This window comes from Trifolium pratense, linkage group LG7, assembly GCF_020283565.1.
Source record: "Trifolium pratense cultivar HEN17-A07 linkage group LG7, ARS_RC_1.1, whole genome shotgun sequence".
In the NCBI taxonomy this organism is placed as follows: domain Eukaryota; kingdom Viridiplantae; phylum Streptophyta; class Magnoliopsida; order Fabales; family Fabaceae; genus Trifolium; species Trifolium pratense.
The window spans coordinates 3,168,582-3,192,047 of record NC_060065.1 but is presented as its reverse complement, the minus strand read 5'-3'; the positions used below and the strand labels follow the sequence as shown (position 1 = coordinate 3,192,047).

At 32.0% G+C, this 23,466-nt stretch overlaps 3 protein-coding genes across 7 annotated transcripts; all 3 read left to right on the top strand.

Annotated features, from left to right (window-relative positions):
• Window positions 1-1,594: 1,594 nt before the first annotated feature.
• Window positions 1,595-6,989, top strand: LOC123893668 (amino acid permease 8-like). Of its 4 annotated transcripts, none has more exons than XM_045943442.1 (8): window positions 1,595-1,788; window positions 3,506-3,634; window positions 4,424-4,657; window positions 4,741-4,834; window positions 4,974-5,191; window positions 5,628-5,767; window positions 5,894-6,121; window positions 6,358-6,989. In XM_045943442.1, the coding sequence occupies exons 2-8, from the start codon at window positions 3,556-3,558 to the stop codon at window positions 6,778-6,780; spliced, it is 1,416 nt and encodes a 471-aa protein (XP_045799398.1). In that variant the 5' UTR covers window positions 1,595-1,788; window positions 3,506-3,555; the 3' UTR covers window positions 6,781-6,989. The 4 variants fall into 4 exon arrangements, with proteins under 4 accessions (XP_045799398.1, XP_045799396.1, XP_045799400.1 ...); XM_045943444.1 differs by lacking the exon at window positions 1,595-1,788 and adding an exon at window positions 3,291-3,367; XM_045943443.1 differs by lacking the exon at window positions 1,595-1,788 and adding an exon at window positions 3,291-3,372.
• Window positions 6,990-9,550: 2,561 nt separating this feature from the next.
• Window positions 9,551-15,095, top strand: LOC123893667 (amino acid permease 1-like). Of its 2 annotated transcripts, none has more exons than XM_045943439.1 (6): window positions 9,551-9,673; window positions 9,761-9,889; window positions 11,962-12,289; window positions 12,438-12,655; window positions 13,498-13,859; window positions 14,426-15,095. In XM_045943439.1, the coding sequence occupies exons 2-6, from the start codon at window positions 9,802-9,804 to the stop codon at window positions 14,846-14,848; spliced, it is 1,419 nt and encodes a 472-aa protein (XP_045799395.1). In that variant the 5' UTR covers window positions 9,551-9,673; window positions 9,761-9,801; the 3' UTR covers window positions 14,849-15,095. The 2 variants fall into 2 exon arrangements, with proteins under 2 accessions (XP_045799395.1, XP_045799394.1); XM_045943438.1 differs by having other exon boundaries at window positions 9,589-9,673; window positions 9,745-9,889.
• Window positions 15,096-18,748: 3,653 nt separating this feature from the next.
• LOC123893666 (receptor-like protein kinase 5) lies at window positions 18,749-22,567 on the top strand. The gene is made up of 2 exons (XM_045943437.1): window positions 18,749-21,937; window positions 22,023-22,567. Exons 1-2 carry the CDS (start codon window positions 19,276-19,278, stop codon window positions 22,463-22,465), a joined length of 3,105 nt encoding a protein of 1,034 aa, XP_045799393.1. The 5' UTR covers window positions 18,749-19,275; the 3' UTR covers window positions 22,466-22,567.
• Window positions 22,568-23,466: the final 899 nt, after the last annotated feature.

Genomic DNA, 23,466 nt, shown 5'->3' with positions numbered 1-23,466 from the left:
AAGTTGTATTTCAAATGGTAGACTTTCATTACTATTCAGGATTATGTCCGCTATTTAAGTAGTGAACGTGTAAAAAATGAGATTTTGTTGAGTTGAAAACACCCTACCAAGATTTTTATAACATCCGCTACTTAACTAGCAGATGATATAAAAAAATTGGAATTGTGTTTTTAACTAAAAAATTATGCATTTTTTACACATCCGCTATTTAAATAGCGGAAAAGTAAAATGAAAAACTCGTAGGACGCGCGAGTAACCAATAGAATTGCAAAAGAAAATCTCATCGGTTCCACCAAATTGTTCATTTAGGGTCCGTTTGATTCGGTAAAAATAAGGGACTGGACAGGACAACTGTAGTTGTACTGTGTTTGATTGTAAAACTGTTTCAGGAACTGGACAAACTGGGAAGCAATGGACAGGACAAAAACAGAATTTTTTGTACCTCACTAAACCACATCACAACTTTTTGTCCGCAGTACAAGTTGTCTAAAATGCCAAAATACCATTTTATTAACAAAATATCGTATAAGACAAAAAAATGTTCAATATCCTAAAAATTTGTTCTGTTCTGTCATGTGTTGTGCTGTTCTGTCTTGTACTGTTCTGTCCAGTACTTACCCTTTAACAAATCAAACACACTCTTATAGAATGAAAGGCTTTGCATGTGTTTCTAAATAAGTGATCAGGTTGATCATTTCACTCGTTTATCTCATTTATAAATGGTGGCTTCATTTTCATTTTTATTTTTTTTTAAGAAATGGTGACTTCATGTTAAATCTCATTTTATCCGCAAAGTCTTCTTTTTTTAAGATAGTTTAGTGACTAAAAATTCACCCTTAAACTATATAAGTGGAATATTTCAAGTTTGAATATCAATTTCTACATATTTTTGTCCTAACTAACTGAGCTAAACTCACATGAACCAAAGTCGTCTTTTCAATTGGAGGAAATCTTATTAGTGTAAAAAAATAATGCATTTTGATATTTATTTAAGTTTAAAAGTAGATTATTTTTTAAAAAATAATAGTTTATCTCGATCTTTTACTTCTTTTTGACAAAAACAAAAATATTACTTTTTATGTTTCTATCATTTATACCTTAAGGTCCGTTTGGTGCACATGATAGAATAATGACAGAATATGATATAAAACACGATAAGAGTAGGATATGATATAAGCATGATAACAATTATCATCAATTATCCTATCATGTGTTTTGTACACACATGATAACAAACATGATAGCTATCATATCATGTTTTTAATATGATAAGAGACAAGATATGATAAGTTTTAGAATTAACTTATCATATTTTGCTTTGTCACCAAACACTGGATTGAGACAAAATATGATACTTATTTTATCATGTCTCTTATCTTGCGCGCCACACAGTTCATACATTAATACATTTTAAAATACACATAAAACCAAAGATACTATATTTGATAATATCAAAATAGTATATATTTTTCCCATTTATAAATAACACAATGACTATTTTTTTTCTACCAAAAAATAATAATAAATAACACAATGACGGTGGTATTATGTTTTTACTAGTAGCAGTATTTTGGGTTAAATGAGATTTTAGATGAGTACGTAATCTATCTAATAAATGCACCTCCCTGCATATATAACTACAAATATAGTATTATGTCACAGTTTGTGCATTTTGTGACTCACTGAGACCAATATTTAAGTTGAAGTGAAGAGGGATTTTGTTCATGTAATTCATTCATTTCATTTCATTTTGGAGCAGATCCACAAAACATTCAGAAGAACAAACAGGTAATTTATGCACTATCATTATCAACTTTCTTAATTTTTATATCTCATGTCAATTCATTTTTAAAAAAAATTATATAAATTTTTTGCTCTCACAGTCTACTTTTTTTTTGGTAAATGATTGACACTTAACAGTTAAAACTGTTTCTGATCAATTTTACACACTAAAGAAATACTAGAGAATGAGTTTAGTGTTTTCTTAGTGATCTTCTTTGCATCACCACACCTCCCAGGCTGAATATCAATGTTGTAACTATTTCTCTCTTTGTTTTTATTATTACTATTTTGAAGATTTCACTCCCTTTTTTTTATGAGAACATTTCACATCTTTTTGGTCCTTTAAGAATTAAGTTCGCCTATTAAAAAATAATAAAGTTAAATAAGTTTAGATTTTTTCTTGTTGGAGATCCGATATTTCTCCCGAGCTCCTCTAGATTCTCCAACATTTTTTCTTAATTTTTTAATATAATACATATTTTCTCAAAATTTTGATACTTTTTGTGAAACAAGTTAAAGGGACCAAAAACTAAGGATGTTCTGTCAAAAAAATATACTAAGGATGTGAAGATTATATTTTAGTTTTATTTGTTGAAGATTTTTTTAATACAACTTGTTTAAAAAATACAAAAGTCTTTATAATTTTTTAAACAAACACAAAATATCCAAATTATATCAATACCACTTTGGTACCATATTTTGTGGTCAATAACACTTTGGTACCATATTTGGATATTTAATTGAATAATTGTAGTTATTCAATAACTTTATTATTTTATTTTTTATATAAGCTTGAATAACTTTATCTGAATGCTAAAGAAGAAGAAAAACAAATAAAATTGGATAAATTGTTGAAGAATAAATTAATTTGAGACTGTTCACATGATATTAACTCAGTTGGTAGACACATTTTATTATATGCGCAGGAGTCGGAGTTTAAACTTTTAACACTCCGCGCATTTATTCACTTTTAATGTGAAATTTTTAACAATTAGTCCATTTAACAAACAAAAAAATTACTAGAAACTTTTTTTTTACTACAGGACTAAATTTAATTTAATTTTTAAAATTATTACCGAAGTTGGAATAATATAGGTGAGAGTCTCCAATTTATCTTGCCATAAATTATCACCGTGATCCATTATTGTTGGAGATGACAAAATGATCCATTAATTAATTCAATCATCTATTTAATTCATTCGCCGTGAGACAAGCGCCGATTTGAGTTTGGATCCCCTCGACATCCACAATATATAGCGTACTAATTTGTAGTCATTATTTTTTTTTATTTGATTACCATATTGGTACGTTTCCATTAGTGGTAACCATGACTAATCTTCCTCGAAAAACTTTTGAATTTTCCTCTGCCAACGTTATCATATCATATTATTATTATTACAGTATTATTATTATTATTATTATTATTGTTATTATTATTAAAGAGTTAAGTATTTTACCTCGTGAGTCATATAGATACCACATTTGGTATAACAAATTTTCTGTACCTAACAAAGACAATGGGACCAGAATAGGATAAGAAATTAAGATAAAACATCACAAGGATCACATTCACAAATAATGAGGGGTGCCGTATGATATTGCTACTACAGCACATTTTCTTTTCGTTTGAAACATGAATTTTGTATATAAATTTTGATTAGTGATAATTTTTCCCAAATTTCTTTTTGATGCTTCCAACTTTAATACAATACTTGATTGACAGGGTTGTGACATTAATTAATTAGAGAGTGGGAATTAATTCTCTGTGTCTAAATGGAGGTTGAAAAGGATGTGTATATCAAACAATACTCAAGTGATGAAGTGGATGATGATGGAAGAATCAAGAGAACTGGTATATATGCTTTCATTTTTAGCATCTTTTTTTCCTTTTCTTAGCATTTCAAATGTTCCTTTCAAAGATGTTTTCTTTTAAAAAATAATTTTGAAAGATGTTTTCTTTATTGTTCAAGATTTGCTGATTAGAAAAATTCGTCAAAAAAAAGATTTGTTGATTCGAAGTTGAAGTGTTGAACATTATGTCAAAAAAAAAAAATGAAACTTGAAAATTGTATTTTTTTCATGACGTAACAATATCTATTTATGGATTAAATGCAAGTTGCCCCGTGTGTAGTCAAGCTGCAATTAACAGTTCAGAATCGTTTGATTTTAATTGGACGATTTTAATTTTATATTAAAATTTAAACTGTTCAATTTTGATGGGACGGTCTCAATTTCCGAGACTGCTTGCCGTTATGGTACCAACTATACCAGTCCGGATCCATTGTTGCAAGAAAACTAAAATGTGTCCTTTTGTAATTTTGTTTGTTTTTTAAAACGAAAAATATATTACAAGTTTAAGTTTAGGATATTGCTAACATATTGAAAAATAAAAAAACAAAATTTTGACCGTTAAAAAGTCGAATGTACAACTTTTACCACAAATTTTCTGTATTGAATTCTTTAACCTTCTCCTTAAATTTAAGCACAAAATATGCAAAGAAAAAAACAAAAAAACAAAAACAAAAGATACACGGTGTTAACAAAAAGTATACAAAAGATAGCCGAAACAAATTTTTTTTTTTTTTAAAACTCGATATCCAATCTTAGGACTAATTATATACGATATATATGGTGCTTGCAGGGAATGTGGTGACGGCAACAACACACATAATAACGGTGGTAGTTGGTGCAGGAGTGTTAGCTCTAGCATGGGCAATTGCTCAACTAGGATGGCTAGCTGGCATACTTGTTATGATCATCTTTTCTTCCATTTCCATTTACACTTACAATCTTATAGCTGATTGTTATAGATATCCAGATTCAGTTAATGGCAAAAGAAACTACACTTATATGCAAGCTGTCCATTCATATCTAGGTACATACCTACACACATATATATATATATGAATGAATCATAGTGTTCAAATTTTGTTCACTATTTTTCCATTTTGTCATTAGGTGGAACAATGCATGTGTTTTGTGGATTGGTCCAGTATGGGAAACTTGCAGGCATTACAGTGGGATATACTATAACATCCTCTACAAGCATGGTGTAAGTCACAATGATGCATTCAGTAACTATTGTTTCAAAATTTTAATAGAGTAACTATTTTTACTCTGCTATGTGTAGTAATTTGAAAAAGAGATGACATATTCTAAATCCCTCTCTATTTTTTCATAATATGTGGCAGTGCTATAAAGAAATTGATTTGCTTCCACAAAAATGGTCATGGAGCTTATTGCAAGTTTTCAAACAATCCCTATATGATTGGCTTTGGGGTCCTTCAGATTTTATTGTCTCAAATCCCAAATTTCCATAAGTTGACATTGCTATCAACTATTGCTGCTATTACTTCTTTTGGTTATGCATTAATTGGAAGTGGGCTCTCTCTAGCTGTTGTGGTCTCAGGTATAATCTTCATCACCTATATCTTTCGAAAATAATATTTCCAACACACTCTAGGATGAATCGTTCGGAGAACTCGAATTCGATTCTTGGTGGAAACAATTTTTTGTTAGACTATGTTTACCTCGCGACCCAACTCTGAATTACGGAGGTCCCTTTCCCCTGAAACTATAGGGTTAATACCACAAAAAAAAAATCCAACACAATTTCACCGAAAGCTTGTTAGAGACTACAAAAAACTTATATATAGTGACAGGTTTAGCGACTTTTTACTAATTTTAGTTTTTAATATCGGAGACTAAGACGTCGCTAAATTAGTAGCTATTTATCAAATTTTTAGTAGTACCAAGATTAATTTTTGGAGGTTTCCCTTTAATTTATAAAATAATTTATAAAAAAAATTGTCTGACAATTTTATTCCAATTATGTATTTACTTAGGAAAAGGAGAAACAACCCATTTGTTTGGAACCAAAGTAGGACCAGAATTATCTGGAGAAGACAAAATTTGGAGGATTTTGAGTGCTTTGGGAAACATTGCACTTGCTTGCTCTTATGCTACTGTTGTCTATGATATAATGGTAAGAACACAAAACTTAGTAAGTAAACTAACATTAATATTGTTAATTAGAAAAAAGAAATAGACTTTGTTGGTATGGCATATTTGATTCATCATTGATATTACTCTTCTCTACATTTTTATTTAGGACACATTAAAGTCATATCCATCAGAAAGAATACAGATGAGAAAAGCAAATGTGTTGGGGATCATAACAATGACAATACTTTTCCTTCTATGTGGTTGTTTTGGTTATGCTGCATTTGGTGATCACACACCTGGAAACATCCTCACTGGCTTTGGATTTTATGAGCCCTTCTGGTTGGTCGCCATAGGGAATGTTTGCATTATAATCCATATGGTCGGAGCATATCAGGTTATTTGATTCCTCTAATTTTGTGAATTACATAATGTATTTGTTTATATTCATACTACTATACTATGAAGCTTGGTTTAGGTGTGTCCTGACACGATTACATTTGAATTATGTCATTTTCTCAAATTATTACGGTGTCAACATGTCAGTATCTGCATCGTATTTGTGTTTCATAGCTACTAGTATATGAGTTATCTTATAATGTTGTAACAAGAAATATTGATATTATGTGGCAGGTGTTGGCTCAACCGCTATTTCGTATAGTTGAGATGGGTGCTAACATGATGTGGCCACGCTCAGATTTCATAAATAACGAACGCAAACACAAAATTGGCTCCTTAACATTCAATGTCAACTTGTTTAGGCTGATTTGGAGGACAATATTTGTGATAATGGCAACCGTTATTGCCATGGCAATGCCATTCTTCAACGAGTTTCTAGCCTTACTTGGAGCATTTGGATTTTGGCCCCTCATCGTCTTTTTTCCAGTACAAATGCACATCTCTCAGAAACAGATAAACAGATTTTCACTCAAGTGGTGTGTGCTCCAACTATTGAGTTTTGTGTGTTTTCTTATTTCAGTAGCTGCTGCAGTTGGTGCCACTCATGGGATTAGTAAGAATATCACAAAATACAAACTCTTTAGGTATAAGCAATAGCCTATTTCAAAATGGAACCCAAATTAATGTAGCTCAAGTAAAATAATTTTATTTTGTTGACTAGGATATAGACTAGTACACAATATCATATATAACTTGTCCACCAAGTTATTGATTTTTAAGTTTTTTTATTGAATTGATGCTAAAAGTATGAATTTGTAGACTGTGATGTCTATAGTCCCCAATTTTAAAAACTTTATTACTTCCTACTTTACATTCCACTTTTACTTATTTGGGATTACAAAGAAAAAGTATCGAAGATTTACAACTGATTAATAAAGGTGATTCACTATTATATGGACCTTTTGGATATTAAACCATAAGGTTCTGTTTGCTCAATGAAAAAGAAAACTATATTTGTTGCTTTGCATAAATTCCACATATGGTTTTTTAAGACTTACATACCAAAGAAAATAATTTTTAATTAGCAATGAATTTATTCAAGTGATAAGAGACTTGAATAAATAAGAAAATAATTAAAACTTTGTACATATAATATAATAAGAAAAAAAAATAAGAAAGAAAGAAGATTTTCTCCAAAGAAAAAATAAAATAATTAACGTTGACATTTCCTTAAAACCCTAATGGCTTTTGGGGATTGGGTTATGTGATATGTGGCGGTGATGGAAATATATGGTCGTGGTGGAATCAATTTTTTGTTACACTTGATCTATCTCACGACCGAATTTTGAATTACCGGCTCGATCCCTTAAGAACTGAAGAGTTAATAAAAAAAAATGGTTGTGGTGGCTTGTAGATTGCAATGAATGGATGATTCCGCGAACGCTGAATTCACGAGAACTTTTTGAGTGCTTCAATTTCCAAGCTACATTGGCTTTATGTCTTTAGAATCAAACGCAAAGGAAATGGTCAACCTTCCAAATGGAATTGTTGTGAATTCGATTGAAAAATTATACCAATAACACTTTGATGTGTACGTGGAGAAAATTAAGTAGCAACTAATAAACAAGTAATACGATAATACTTTCATTCATGTTTTCCTCCATTAGAAGTGTGACAAAAGTTGTTCATTTACCATGCCCCCTAAACCCGCAACAATTGCTTGCGCCATGGTCGGTCTTCGATTGCCACAATTGTAACATTGCTTCTATTTAGTAGGATGGATATTTGTCGGGCCAGCATAGATTTTCTTATTGACAGAAAATACACATCGATTAATGAAAATGTCATCAATCACACACACTCACGCGAGCATTTCTATTCCTATAATAGGAATATAGACACGTGCCCGCACACACACATAACCAACAAAGGAATATTAATCCATGTGGTTAGAAATTTGAACCTCTTAAACGAATAGTTAAAGGTTTGATTATGACTCTTACATGTAAAATCTTAAATATGACAGGATAACTTATTCTTAAAAAAAAAATTAAAAAAAAAAGCAGGATAACTTATTATATGTAGCATGTTCAACTAAACAGACATGCTAAATTAAAGTAATATTATTTTGCCAACATACATCCTAATTAAAATCATATGTTTATTTGTTCTTTAATTTACACCACTCTTTTTGTGAAAACATTTATACCACTCTTTTTATCATGTACTTTTAAGAGCCAAAACGAATTTTACTTTTTCGTAATGAATTAAAGGTGGGAATGTCTTTGATTTATCATCTTTTTCTTTTTTTAATATGTTGCCCAAGTCCAAAAGGATAAAAAAAATTAGAGACGAAAGTAATACTATTAGTTAATTATAATACAGTGTATTTCATCTTATATTCATATCACCCGTTTGGATCGAACTGCACTTTGTTGGGTCAGGTTTCATGTCCCCTCAACTTATATTTCTCTTCTACTTTTTTTATTTATTATTACATATGAGACTATGCTAGACGACGAGAGACTTTATGTGTGCCTAATCGGTATTCCTAAAATCTCTTTGATAACTGCTATTCTCTTAATTTATCAAAAAAATAATTATTTTGTTGATTATTAACCTATACTAAAAAAAATTAAACGAGTAACTATTTTTAATAGGATCCCCCTTTTCGTCAACATTAATTTTTTCATTTCAAAAGTTCGAGCTCAAGACCGTAGTTAAAGATTTCAAGTTCAGTTTTACTTATAATTTAATGTAGTATTCTTGTCCATATGTTTGACTTAAATATCATTTGTTTTTATAATATTGTTTTACTCTATTTTTTTATTATAGACAAATGAAATGACAATAGAAATTGAAAACTCACATAATACATATGTGAAAGACTCGGAGTTTGAATCTCTACGACGACGTTCGATCTAACAATTTCAATATTTTTGTCGGTTAAACTTATATTTATGGTTTAATCTCTATTCATATTTAATATTTTTGTTAGTTGAGCTGATATTTATGGATTAATCTCTTTTAATTATATTGGATTTGTTTGTTTATTTTCTATAATTTAGTTTCATATCTAGCAACAATTTTTAAGGGCATAAGTGGAATTAAATATCTAATACATTTGAAATTTAGTCAAAGTTTCTTATAAATATAAGTAAATTTTGTTCTACTTTTGTTCTTATAAAAAGGACCGGAGGGAATATATATTTTCAACTTTACTTATATACTCATTTTGACTTCGTTGAATAATCAAGTTCCAAAAACGTTGAAAATAAATATCTTACCGATTTTATCCAATTTGAAATTGAAAAAAACAGTTACAAGGAATACTTTTGTCAAAAAAAATATTCTTAAAAATTAAAAAATATATTTTTAATATAGAAAAAACAAAAAATACACTTTAATTAGATTCACCCCACCTGAAACGAAATTGATCGAAGACTATGAATGAATAATAAATAAGCTGAGTTATGCAAATTGCAACGTCAACTTTTGTACTCATTCTCCCGAGGAAGTGAACAAACTACGCGTCACCGCCTCCCATAAGGTAACATTTATTTTGACTTCATTCATTTCATCACTCACTATATTATATATCTTTATAAACTTTCTTGCTAGCTTATTTTATTTTCAGAGTTTGGTTTCAAAATTTTACTATTTGTTTGAGAGAGAGAAATGAAAGAGGTGATGGCAGTGGAAATGGAATCCGGTGTTACAACTCCAAGTGCTCTTCTTGATGATGATGGGAGACCCAAAAGAACTGGTTTGATTTTTTTTTTCATTTTTCTTTCTTTATATTTTCTGCATGCATTTCTCTCATGCGTTTTTTCACAATCTCCTTGTTAGTATTTGGTTTCACACTTTCACCAACTCGTGAATCATGCACCTATTTTTGTATGTTTATATAACCGAATACTTTTTGCATGTAACATGCGAAGATTAATTCATCGAAGACTTGAATGAATCGTAAATTCTTCTTAAAAGATTTAATGTTGTTTCATGTCCGGACTCAAGTTTGAGGCTTGATTAAGTTTTGTGTATAATTGAAGATATGTAATTATTATATATGGGAGTTTGAGTTAAAAAAATGAAAAATGAAAACTTTTGATTCATGGATTTGCCATTTTGATTGTCTTTTTGAGAGTTTGACAGGCTTCAATCCATGAATTTTCCCTTATATTCATCAAACAATTCTTGTATTATCTTTGTTGTGCTTATTTTCTTTAAGGGCAAATATAAAAATATTTGGGAAAACATCGTAGAATTACGCAGAATAACAAGAATTATCGAGTCTAGTATAAGATAGGTTGCACATCTCATTCATAAATATAGTACTCCATCCGGACACAATTATAAGCAAAAAAATCACTTTTTAGGTTTATTGAAAAAGCAATGTATCTGGTCAATAATATAAAATGGATACATTATTTTTTCAATGAATTTAAAAATTGTTTTTTTGCTTATAATTGTGACCGGAGAGAGTGTATGCTACTCTGGTTTTGCCTAGAAACCGTTTTTAGGAAGAAAAAAAGTTTTACCCTATTCATCAAACTCTTGACCGTGGAGGAAACTCCCAAAGATAACATCATTCATAAATTTAGTCAACTTCACATTAAAATATTATCTTATCTCTTATCACATTTTATTATTATAATTTTTCTAAAAAAAATAATAAATTTGTCCTTTGGTCGCTAAACTATCATTTACGTTGACTATGCAAAAGGGAAATCACTAAAAACCATTTTTTTCTCTTTAAATGGTATGAATAGTACGTCTAACACTATTTGACCCCAAAAAATAAAAATAATTGAGGGTATTATTAACAAAACAGTTTTAAAAAAAATGATATTTGTATGAGAACCAACTAATTCGAGGGACCAATTCACCATACGTCCACCTGCGGGAGACCTATTTAAAGCCAAAGTTTTATTTATTCTGTATGGACTAACTCAAAGAGATCAAACCTAAAACTTTAAGAGGAAAACGGAACAAAATTCCAAACCACCATAGCCAACCCTTATAATTTGTAATTGATCAAAGATAATACGTCAATTTAAATCAAATGAAAACTACAACAAAACAAAAAAAAATCAAATAATGTCACAACAAGACAACAAAATTATCTCCTATAAATGTTTAAAGGTGGACCATTTATGAAAAAAAAATTAGAAAATAATTATAATAGTAAAATGTGATAAGAGATGAAATATGATAATATTTTGTTGAAGTTTACTAAAATTTTAATAGTCCACCTTTTGAACCTTTTTCAAAGGCCTCATTAATACATCCATAATTTTTTATCTTTCAAAACAAATTAAAAGTTATGTTTGAAACATTAAAAAAATAATTTAAAATATTACTAATCTAGAGACAAATTTTTTATAAAAGATATTTATATTTATAATCGATGATTATTTGCGATCAATGATCGCAAATATTCAAAGTATTTTCAAAATCATTTTAAAGAGTCGTTTTTATTGTGCAAAAAAAAGTGGTTTTATTTTTGCATTAATAACTCTCAAGTTTTTTTTTGAAAAGATAACTCTCAAGTTTTTTTTTTGAAAAGATAACTCTCAAGTTTTTAGGAGATGGTTTTTTCTCATAATTCATAGTTCAAACGCAAGATAAATAATATGATAAATAATTATTTTCGTCATGAATTGAACTCATTCTTCCAAGCAATTAATCTTAGATATAGTTCATTAATCACTTGAATTAGGAGTCCAATTGCTTGGTTAAAAAAAAATTGAGTTAAACTCACGAGGACACACAAATGTCATTTCTAATTGCGTTACAACAGCTATTGCTAATGATAGATTGGTCTGATAATTGTAGGGACTGTATGGAGTGCAAGCGCACATATCATAAACGCAGTTATTGGAACTGGAGTACTCTCCTTACCATGGGCCATGTCCCAAATGGGTTGGGCCTTAGGAATATCCTGCATTTTCACATTTGCAGGTATTACACTCTACACATCAAATCTTCTAGCTGATTGTTATAGATCACCAGATCCTGTTACTGGCAAAAGAAACACAACTTATATGGATGCTGTCAAAGCTCACTTGGGTGGAAAACAACATGTCTTTTGTGGATTGCTTCAGTACAGCAATCTTGCTGGCTTTATAGTTGGCTTCATCATAACTACATCTACAAGTGTCGTGTAAGTACTTTAATTATTTTGATTCATTGTGCGTTACACGGAAAATACTTATATTATTATTCTGCAGTGGAATCTCAATCATTTATTTTTTATAAAAAAAAATAAAAAATGTGATGTATTAATATTGTTAATTGCATATGTATTTCAGGACAATACGTAAAAATGTTTGCTTCCGCAAAAATGGATTTGATGCTCCATGTCATTTCTCCAATAACCCGTACATGATTTGTATTGGAATTATTGAAATAATATTATCTCAAATCCCAAATTTTCACAAGCTGTCTATGCTTTCGATCATAGCAGCTTGCATGGCTTTTGGGTACGCGTCTATTGGTGTTGGACTTTCTTTTGCAACCGTTATTCAAGGTTACTTCTCTCCTCCTTTCTTTTTTCTTTTATTTTTTTATGAAATCATAAATAGCACAAAAAAATTTCACACATAAAGAAAAGATCTTATATTTAAATTTGGAAAACCACGAGTATCAGTATTTGTTGGTTGAACTAAAACTTACCGTTACTTTTTTCCTCATTTCTAAAAAAATACTATAAAGTAAACTTTACTTGAACGTTTAATTAGAACCTAATGGTAATTTGCTTGGTAAAATTATGGGTTGGGCTATGTAAATAGCTTGCTTCTTGTCTACACAACTTTGCTTCTTGTCTACACAACTATCACCATAGGTAGCTAGGGGATGTTTTACACACCCCCTTATTGCTACAAACTCCCATCCTTAGACAATACCTTGACCAAACTCAAAGCATACTTCTACATATTTTTGCTTATCAAAAAAAAAAAAATCATACTTCTACATGTTTTTGAGATAGAATATTAATTTTAGAAATTACATTTTTACACAATTTAAAATTAAAATACAACAATTTAGATGATTTAAACATGTTAAATAAAAACTCAACACAATTAACATCAATTACGAATATAATTAATTGCAATTTTCGAGCATAACCTTGTTACTCATTAAATTCTATCCAATATTTACTATCTTATGGGAAATGCAAGTGGGGTCCCCTACTTTATGTGGAACCATTTCCAAAATGGTGGACCCACATGCAATTTAATGTTGTGTATCAAAGAAAAAAAAGGTATTAGAACTACTCGGATAAATCATTAAAATTTTGATGTAGAATTTTGATTTCAAATTTGTTCATCCAAATAACTCGCAACTCTTGTACTTTTGGGTTTGGAATAGGGAATGTAAAGAACACATCATATTCTGAAAGCCACAAGGGACGTAGTACAGCAGATATAGCATGGAATATGCTAGTTGCAATTGGAGACATTGCACTTGCATGTGGCTACTCTCAAATTGCAGTAGATATACAAGATAGTTTGAAGTCATCACCTCCAGAAAATAAAGTGATGAAGAGGGCTAACACGATTGGTATATCCATTATGACAACTTTCTTCATCTCGAGTGCATGTTTTGGATATGCTGCATTTGGTTCAAACACTCCTGGTAATATACTCATGAGCTCTGGCTTTCACAAACCTTTCTGGCTATTGGAATTGGCCAATGTCTTCATCATTGCTCACCTGTTGGGAGCATTTCAGGTAATAATTGGTTAACTTTTGTGACAAGGAGATGATGTTAAGAAGATATTATCTCCGATCATTTTTATAAGAAACTGTTTTTTTAGGTTTATTGAATAACTGATGTATACATTAACGGAGGTATACATCAGTTATTTAATGAATCTAAAAATTGACTTGTTTTTTATAAAAAGTGAAGGAGATTATATTTTTAGAAACAATGAAAATAGTGTTTTGACATTTTCAAAAAATAATCACTTTTTGTTATAAGAAAATATTTGTTTATTAAACTATTTACTCTCTTTTTATAAGCACTCTTAAGTGCAAAATGGAAAATGTTTATAGAAAGGGACGGCGGGAGTATTTATTAGTCATTTGATTCAATCTATTGAACAATTATCTAGAGGTCTCGTCAACCTCCGGTCGAAAGTATTTATTAGTCATATGATTCAATTGTGATTCGATCTATTGAACCATGATCTAGTGGTCTCGTCAATCTCTGGTTCAGTTTTTTTTATAAAAAATTGTTTTTTATCTTCATTTTACACTGTAATAATGGCCACTGATATTGAATAAATCATGGACAGGTTTTAATCCAACCTTTATTTCGTATAGTTGAAATATTGGCAGCCCAAAAGTGGCCAAACTCAAGTTTTGTGACAAGGGAAATTCCTATGAACATTGGCAAAACAAAATTCACCATCAATTACTTTAGGTTAATTTGGAGGACAATATTTATTGTGGTGGTAACTACATTAGCTATGGCAATGCCTTTTTTCAATGACATGATTGCCCTTCTTGGAGCAGTTGGATTTTGGCCTTCAGTGGTGTATTTTCCAGTAGAGATGTACATTGTGAAACAGAATATCAGAAAAGGAACAATTCGTTGGTTTGGACTTCAAACATTGAGCTTTTTCTGTTTGATTGTGTCATTGGCTGCAGCATGTGGAGCTATTCATGGGTTAGGTCAAGCTGTTGGCAAATATAAACCCTTTATGTATAAGGCATAGTGTGCTTTGAAAAATTCTCTTTAGATCCCTTAATATGCTTTAAGGCCCTCCAAATTTTCAAAGCATGTTGAAGGGTCGTAGAGAATATCGAGGAGGCTAAAGAGAATTTTTCGAGTGCTTTCATTAGGTTACTACTATGTATTATGGATTAGGATCCTTTATCATAGAACAATATTATTCAACTATGTAAACCATAATATGCTTAGTGTCTGTGTCTGAGACTCTAAGTTTGATGGAAGATTTTAGATTGTGCTTTTCTTTTTGACGCAATTTTAGACTATGCTTAGGAATGACTAAACGTGGAGAATTAAATAATTCATAATTCTGTTGAAGTTAAAAGATTATGTTACAAAATTTAGTGTGTGAGATTAATTTTGAATCTACTAAAAAAAATAGATTTGACGTAGTAAATGTGTTGCGCAATTTTCAATCTTAACTCGACAATCTTAAAATAACAGTTGAGATTGTTTCCAATTTGTATATATGTGTGTTTTTCAAATGGATGTAATCTAAATCCGTATTTAAGGGAAGATGTGTATGTACGAGTTTGGAGAACCGATCACAAGTATTCGACTCTCTTAAAATTGAGAGTGTTTGTTTGTGGAAAAAAATTGAGTACGAAAAAGAGATCCTTCTAGTTAAAGTGATGAATGCTTTTTAAATTTTGACTAATCCATGAGCACATGAAAATACCCCAAACTTAGAATAAATGGGAACTTTTCTAACCACTATATTTGACATTCATTACATTGCCACTAATCTCAGATGGTTCATGAGTGCTACGTGATGATTGACTACTGGGACAACTCGTGAAAAGGTTTTGGGGTAAAAATGGACATAAATTTCAACAAGAAATTTATAAATGAAGAAATTAAGCTAGTGAACAGACTTTACAAAATAGTGACAAAATTTGAAATGTTTCAAAAATTAAGTTTAAAAGATTTACAATATATCAATTGAATTCAAATTATCGAAAACTCTTTGTAAATAATTTCCAAAATTAAGTTTCTAGAAGAGGGTATTTAAAAAAACCAGGAATAAATGCTGTATAATTTAGAACGGGGTGTGAATAACAATTCCATTTGACTTCAAAGCTCTGGCCGTCGCTAGTAGAATCTATAACCAAGCTCACAAGAGTTGAGGGCGGCAATTTGTTTGATGTTTTCTCTCCCCCACCCCCGTGATTCTTTTATACTCCCTGAATTTCTAATTTTACCCTTGCAAAAAACTTCGGTTTATAAAAACCGAAGTTTTTTTTGTCTTAAAAACCGAAATTTACTCAAAATTTGTACTAGAAAAAATTCGGTTTCTGCGAACCGAAGTTTTTTGCAAGGGCAAAATTGGAATATTGGAGGGTATAAAAGAATCACGGGGGGTGGGGAGAGAAAACATCATTTGTTTTGATTACAAGATTCATGCTTTCTAAATTCTAACCACCATTATGATTGGTTAAATATTTTTTTATGGATATGTCAAAGGCACTTGTGAGAAACTAAAATAAAATTTTATAGCAGTATTTAAAAAAAAACTATTTTTAGATTTTTAAAGAGTTAATTATTTCTATATCTATATATAAAGAGGATACAAAAAAAATTTGTGTGAACTTTTCATAATACTAACAATACATTTGGTTTATCTTATAAAAAAAATAAAAATAACCTTGATTTTTTTTTAGCAGCCAAAAAAATTTATTAACAAACTCACCATAACTAACATAAGGCATTTTTTTTCTATTTTTTTTACGTAAATTTACATAATAAACACAGACAAGCACAGTACACGCCCTATCTGACCGCTAATAATTAATATATTGTAGAATTGTGCTAGCTATTATCCTGGAGGAGAGTGGATTATCTCAACTTTGAAAAAAAAAATTTGAGGAAATAATGTCAAATCTCAACTCTCCATCTCATTTATTTAAAAATCAATGGACATGATTCAAAACATTCTAAGTCATGTTGTTTCATTCAATTGTTCTCTCTTCCATGATCTGCATTCTCCGGCCCGATATGAGTGCTAACTATTGTCCTAGAGTACTAATTAAGTGAATAAAAAAAGAAAGGCTAAATTGCATTTTTGACCCTCTAAGTTTCAGAAAGTTGCGATTTTGGCCCCCTATATTTCAAAATAGCAGTTTTGACCCCCTATTTTTATCCTCTTTTACAAAAGGTCAATTTTGACCAAGTCAACGCTGATGTGGCAAGTCACTTGAGTGACTCAACTGCCACATCAGTTTTTTTTTATCTAATAATTAAAATAAAAAATATACAAAATAAAAAATAAAAGTAGAGAAAGATGTCACGTGAGATTATCTCCTTCAACCTAATCAACTTCATCCTCATCCCAAATCCCAAACCATCCCTTTTTTCAACATAGAACCTGCATATGGGATACCTTCTCCATTTCTTCTGATTAGCAAGTTCACTAACAAGAAGATCTTCCCCCTCCCTCTTTCATCCACGTTCAATTTCTGATAATCCTTACAACCAATCCCAGGATGCCAAGGAACATGAGTACATGACACATGACACCTTGCACAAAACAATCTATGACAAAAAGGACACTCAGATTCCATAATATCTTCCACCCCTAGATTAGGAAAAGAACATCTCTCAATTTATTTTTAAGTTTTGCCATTCCTTTGAGTACTTTGTTGGAAGAATGACCCTGCTTTCATTTCATGAATAAATTTTTCAATTAGAAATATGTTGTTCAAATTGTAGTTCGCTTAGTAGAACTACATAAATTAATGTTTCCATTGAATATTTTTGTTGACAAAATGTTTTTTTAAATTCAATTACAAACAAGCACTATAATCATATGAATGATATACCTTTATGGTTATGGAATTTTTGTTGCCACTTTTTTGACAACACACACACTCAGAACAAAATGAATGGTCACATAATTGATTCCTGAACATTTCATCAGTTCTCACAAATGATGATCGAGTTCTTTGGTGTGGACAGTGACAACATTAACAACCCTTGATGAAGATGCCACACAGAGAAGTAAAACTCGTCTACGGTGTCGAGACAAAGGGATGAGGATGATGCATGTTGTTGTTGTTGCGCCATTGGTGTTTGTGTTTATGGCTCACTCACGTGACGTCTTCCTCTCCTTTTATTTTTCATTTTGTATATTTTTTATTTTAATTATTAGATGGAAAAAGAAAGAAAAAAAAAACTGATGTGTCAACTGAGTCACTCAAGTGACTTGCCGCATCAGCGTTGATTTGGTCAAAATTGATCTTTTGCAAAAGGGGATAAAGATAGGGGGCCAAAACTGCTATTTTGAAATATAGGGGGCCAAAATCGCAACTTTCTGAAACTTAGGGGGCCAAAAGTGCAATTTAGCCAAAAAAAAAAAAAAAAAATTATTGAAAAGAGGATGTTTCATATTTTCGATAAATAGACTATACAAATTTTGAGACTATTTTATTATACTATGTTTCTTAACTGATATCTTATGGACACTAGTCAACAATAACATTTATATATTGAAGTACTAATATTTATTAACAAGTTGTTAGGATTTTCCTATTTTTATACTTAAAAATATCATGTTGCATCACTATGTTATGATTTATTCTAGATTACTCTTAAAGAATTGAAAATAATTTAATCAACGACCAATAAAAATTAACCAAAAATAAATTTACAAGTTGAGTAAGATTTAATTTGTAGATGATTGTTACTATGTAAATTACCCAGAAGTTTTCAAATGAATACTAATACCTATGCTAATGTTGACTAAACATCTTTCCCTCATTTCTAGGTCCAAGTTAGTTTGTCTCAACAAAAAGTCCAAGTTGGTTAACCTTTTCTGACTTTTTGGACTAAACCATTAATAACATGTATAATTTTATTTAGAGACTTAAAATGCCATTTTTCCTTAATCACACACTAAATTCATTTTAATGAAATCAAATCAACACACTAGAGAAAAGGAAGAAAGAGCACAGCCAACATAAGTAGTAGTAGGAAGGAGAAGTAATGATACTAATACTATGATAGTATTAGTATATCACATGTAGCGTGCAATTTTAACTAACCAATCTTATCAAGTGGAAACTTATACGACCTATGACTAATTGGCCATCACAAGATAATTAAGCTATAAAACAGTCGTGTTTGAACAAAACTCTTTAATTTATTCAACTTAATTACCAGTAGTAGTACCATCTTTCTTCCACAATTTCCAGTGTCACTCTCGTGCAGTACAAGTCTACGGTTGGTGTCTTTTTCCAAAGCTATTATTTTCCTGTAGTTTATATCAAATATATAAATTAACCAATTTCACAAAACGTGTTAGATAGAAACAACTAAGCAACACACCACACACAAAAAGTGCAACTCTCCATGTTTGAATTCACGCAACAACTTTAACCATAATTTCCCGGCAAATACCGAAACTGTATCTTCAAAATGTCCAAACTACCCCTCTTCATTTCAAAATTCTCATTTCTTTTGTTCCTAATAGTAAACTTCATAGTACCCTCTCTGGTAATTTCACAAGCCACAAACACAGAAGAATTAATCCTTCTCAATCTTAAACGTCAACTAGGTGATCCACCGTCGCTCCAATCATGGAAGCCGTCACCGTCTTCGCCGTGCAATTGGTCAGGGATCAATTGCACTGACGGATTGGTGACGGAGCTTCTCCTCCTGAACAAAGACATCGCCACACAGAAACTCCCTTCAACAATCTGTGACCTCAAGAATCTCACTAAGCTTGATCTCTCTAACAATTCCATCGCCGGCGAGTTTCCGACGTGGCTGCAAAACTGCTCCAACCTCCAGTACCTTGATCTCTCACAGAACTACTTTTCCGGTCAGATCTCCGATGACATCGGCAACCTCAAATCACTCACGTACCTCAACCTCGGCGGCAACAGCTTCATCGGAGATGTTCCGGCGGCAATCGGAAAACTCTCGAAGCTTCAAACACTTCACCTCTTTCGAAACAACTTCAACGGTACTTTCCCGAAGGAAATCGGGGACTTAACCAATCTCGAAATTCTAGGTTTAGCTTATAGCTTCAAACTTAAACCTATGGCGATTCCGATTGAATTCGGAAAATTGAAGAACCTCAAAGTCATGTGGATATCACAGTGTAACTTGATCGGAAATATTCCAGAAAGCTTCGAGAATCTCACGAAACTCGAACAGTTGGATTTATCAACTAACAATTTAACAGGAAACATACCTACAAATTTGTTCTTGCTGAAAAACTTGAATATTGTGTACCTTTACCTTAATAGGTTAATTGGTGCAATACCTAATTCAGTTCAGGCCTTGAACTTGACAGAAATAGATTTAGCAATGAACAATTTAACTGGTTCTATACCTAAAGAATTTGGTAAGTTACAGAATTTGACGATTCTGCACTTGTATTCGAATCAGTTATCTGGTGAGATTCCTAGTAGTTTAGGGCTAATCCCAAGTTTGAGGAAATTTAAGGTTTTTTACAATAAGTTGAATGGAACATTGCCTTCAGAATTGGGAAGGTATTCAAAGCTTGAAAATTTTGAAGTTGCTAAAAATGAATTCATTGGTGGCTTGCCAGAACATTTATGTGAAGGTGGTGCTTTATTGGGTGTGATTGCTTTTTCCAATAATCTCAGTGGAAATTTACCAAAATGGTTTGAGAATTGTGATTCTCTTACCACAGTTCAGCTTTACAGTAACAGATTTTCAGGAGAAGTTCCTTTGGGTTTGTGGAGTTTGACGAAATTATCAACCTTGATGTTAAGTGATAACTTCTTTTCTGGTAAACTTCCAAGTAAGTTATCATGGAACATGTCTAGACTTGAGATTAGAAACAACAACTTTTCAGGTCAGATATCTGTTGGAATTTCTTCTGCTTTAAGTTTAGTAGTTTTTGATGCAATAAACAACATGTTTTCTGGTGAGTTTCCAAGGGAATTAACGCGTTTATCGCAGCTCACTACTCTCCATCTTGATGGTAATCAACTCTCCGGAACACTTCCATCAGAGATAATTTCGTGGCAATCGCTTGATACTCTAACAATCTCAAGAAACAAAATTTCGGGTCAAATACCTGTTGCGATGTCTTCTCTTCCTAAACTTAATTACTTGGATTTGTCTGAAAATAACATAAGTGGTGAAATCCCACCTCAGCTTGCGAAATTGAATTTTATTGTTCTCAACTTGTCCTCCAACAAGCTTACCGGGAGCATCCCTGATAAGTTTGACAACCTTGCATACGAAAGTAGTTTCTTGAACAATCCTCAATTGTGTGCTCATAGTGAAAATTTGAACCTTTCAAGCTGCTTGACAAAAACCACACCACACTCCAGAAAAAAATCATCTTTGAAATCAAAACTTGTTTCTCTGATTCTTGCTGTTACAGTCGCTGTGTTACTGGCCACAACACTTTTGGCCTTCTGTACGTTGAAAAAGCGTTGCGGCAAAAAGCACCATGGGCCTAAGCTTTCAACATGGAGGCTTACCTCATTCCAAAGGCTTGATCTCACGGAAATAAATATCTTCTCAAGTTTGACAGATAATAACCTCATTGGAAGTGGAGGGTTTGGCAAAGTTTACCGGATAGCTTCAACTCGTCCTGGTGAGTATGTTGCAGTGAAGAAGATTTGGAATGTCAAAGATGTAGATGACAAACTGGATAAAGAATTTATGGCTGAAGTTGAAATTTTGGGCAATATTAGGCATTCCAATATAGTGAAGCTTTTGTGTTGTTTTTCAAGTGAAACCTCTAAACTTCTTGTTTACGAATACATGGAAAATCATAGCCTGGACAAATGGCTTCATACAAAGAAGATCAAAACATCAGTTAGTGGGTTGAGTTCACATGCAGAAAACCAGTTGGTGTTGAGTTGGCCAACGAGGTTGAAGATTGCCATTGGTGCTGCACAGGGTCTGTGTTACATGCATCATGAATGTTCAGTGCCAATCATTCACAGAGATGTGAAGTCTAGCAATATACTGCTTGACTCTGAGTTCAAGGCAAGTATAGCAGATTTTGGACTTGCAAAGATGTTGGCGAAGAATGGGGAACCATACACCGCGTCTGTTCTAGCAGGGTCTTTCGGTTACATTCCACCAGGTAAGTGATGCTACCTTGCTAACTACAAAACTTTTTCATATCCTTATTGAACTTAAATTGATTATAGGTTTCATTTGTATTGCAGAATATGCATATTCAACCAGGATTGATGAGAAAGTTGATGTGTATAGCTTTGGAGTTGTGTTACTAGAGCTAGTGACAGGAAGAGAGGCTAATAATGGAGGCGACAATGCATGCAGTCTGGTTGATTGGGCATGGCAGCATTGCAATGAAGGGAAATGCATCACTGATGCCTTTGATAAGGTTATCAGAGAAACACGTTATACAGCAGAGATGACTTGCGTCTTCAAATTAGGCCTCATGTGCACAAGCACAGTACCCTCCACTAGGCCTTCCACGAAGGAGATTTTGCAAGTTCTTCGACAGTGCAGTTCAAGTTCTTCACGTAAAAGAGTGGCAACTGAGTTTGATATCACTCCTCTTCTTGGCAATACAACTTACATTTCCAGTTACAAGGATAGTAGGACTATAAGTGAAAACGAAGAAAGCTGCTTATATAGTGTGTAACAATAGTATACCATGCAAAGAGTATTTCAATTTCGATGTAACTACTTCAGATTTCAAATGAAATTATATAAGTATCATACTGAAAATATGATGCTATTCACAGGGCAAGTCATGCTTCAAATTTTGGATATAATTGTTGGAAAATATTTAGTTTCCTAGTTTGTTATTTCTAGGAGATTCTAAGCTTATCTATTATTTCCTTTTATGTTTGTACTCTTCCTATTTAAACCAGCCTTGAGCTGAGGAATAACACACAACAGTATTCACATATTATTTTCTACATGGTATCGAGAGCTCCCGATTTTGGGGGTCTCGCTTCCGCAAAACCCTAGCCGCCGTCGTGTTTACAATCTGACCACGACAACTAATTTTGTGCGGCACTGTTCACCCGTGGTACTGTTCATACGATACTGTTCATTCGGTGGTACTGTTCACCGAAGGCACTGTTCATCAACGGCACTGTTCACACGCACTGTTCACGGAATTACTGTTCACCGGCGTTACTTTTTCCTTTGCTGCTTCCGGTACTACTTGGCTAAGATTATTAATTATGACGTTTTTTTATTCTCGACGACGATCATCCACTTTCAAATACCGTCGTGAATGCAAATATTGTCATCGTTTGGGACATACTATTTTTCAATGTTGGAAATTACATGGTCTTCCGCGACCTTCAAATCGGAAGAACAAAGGTGGAGGTGAGGGTCATACATTCCAAGCCAGTAATTCTGATCAAGAGCAACAGTCTTCTTCAATTCAGCTTTCATTCACGATGGAACAACTAGACATACTGTACAAAATTCTTGAATCTAACACTCTTTCTGGCTCTGTTGCCCCAAAAGGTACTTCTGCCCTTTTTAGTGTCAGTCACAGTCGTGCTTGGATAGTAGATTCGGGTGCAAGTGATCACATGACAGGTGATTCTACTCTGTTTTCTTCTTATAGTCCATGTGCAGGTAACCATAAAATAAAAATTGCAGATGGATCCTTTTCAGCCATTG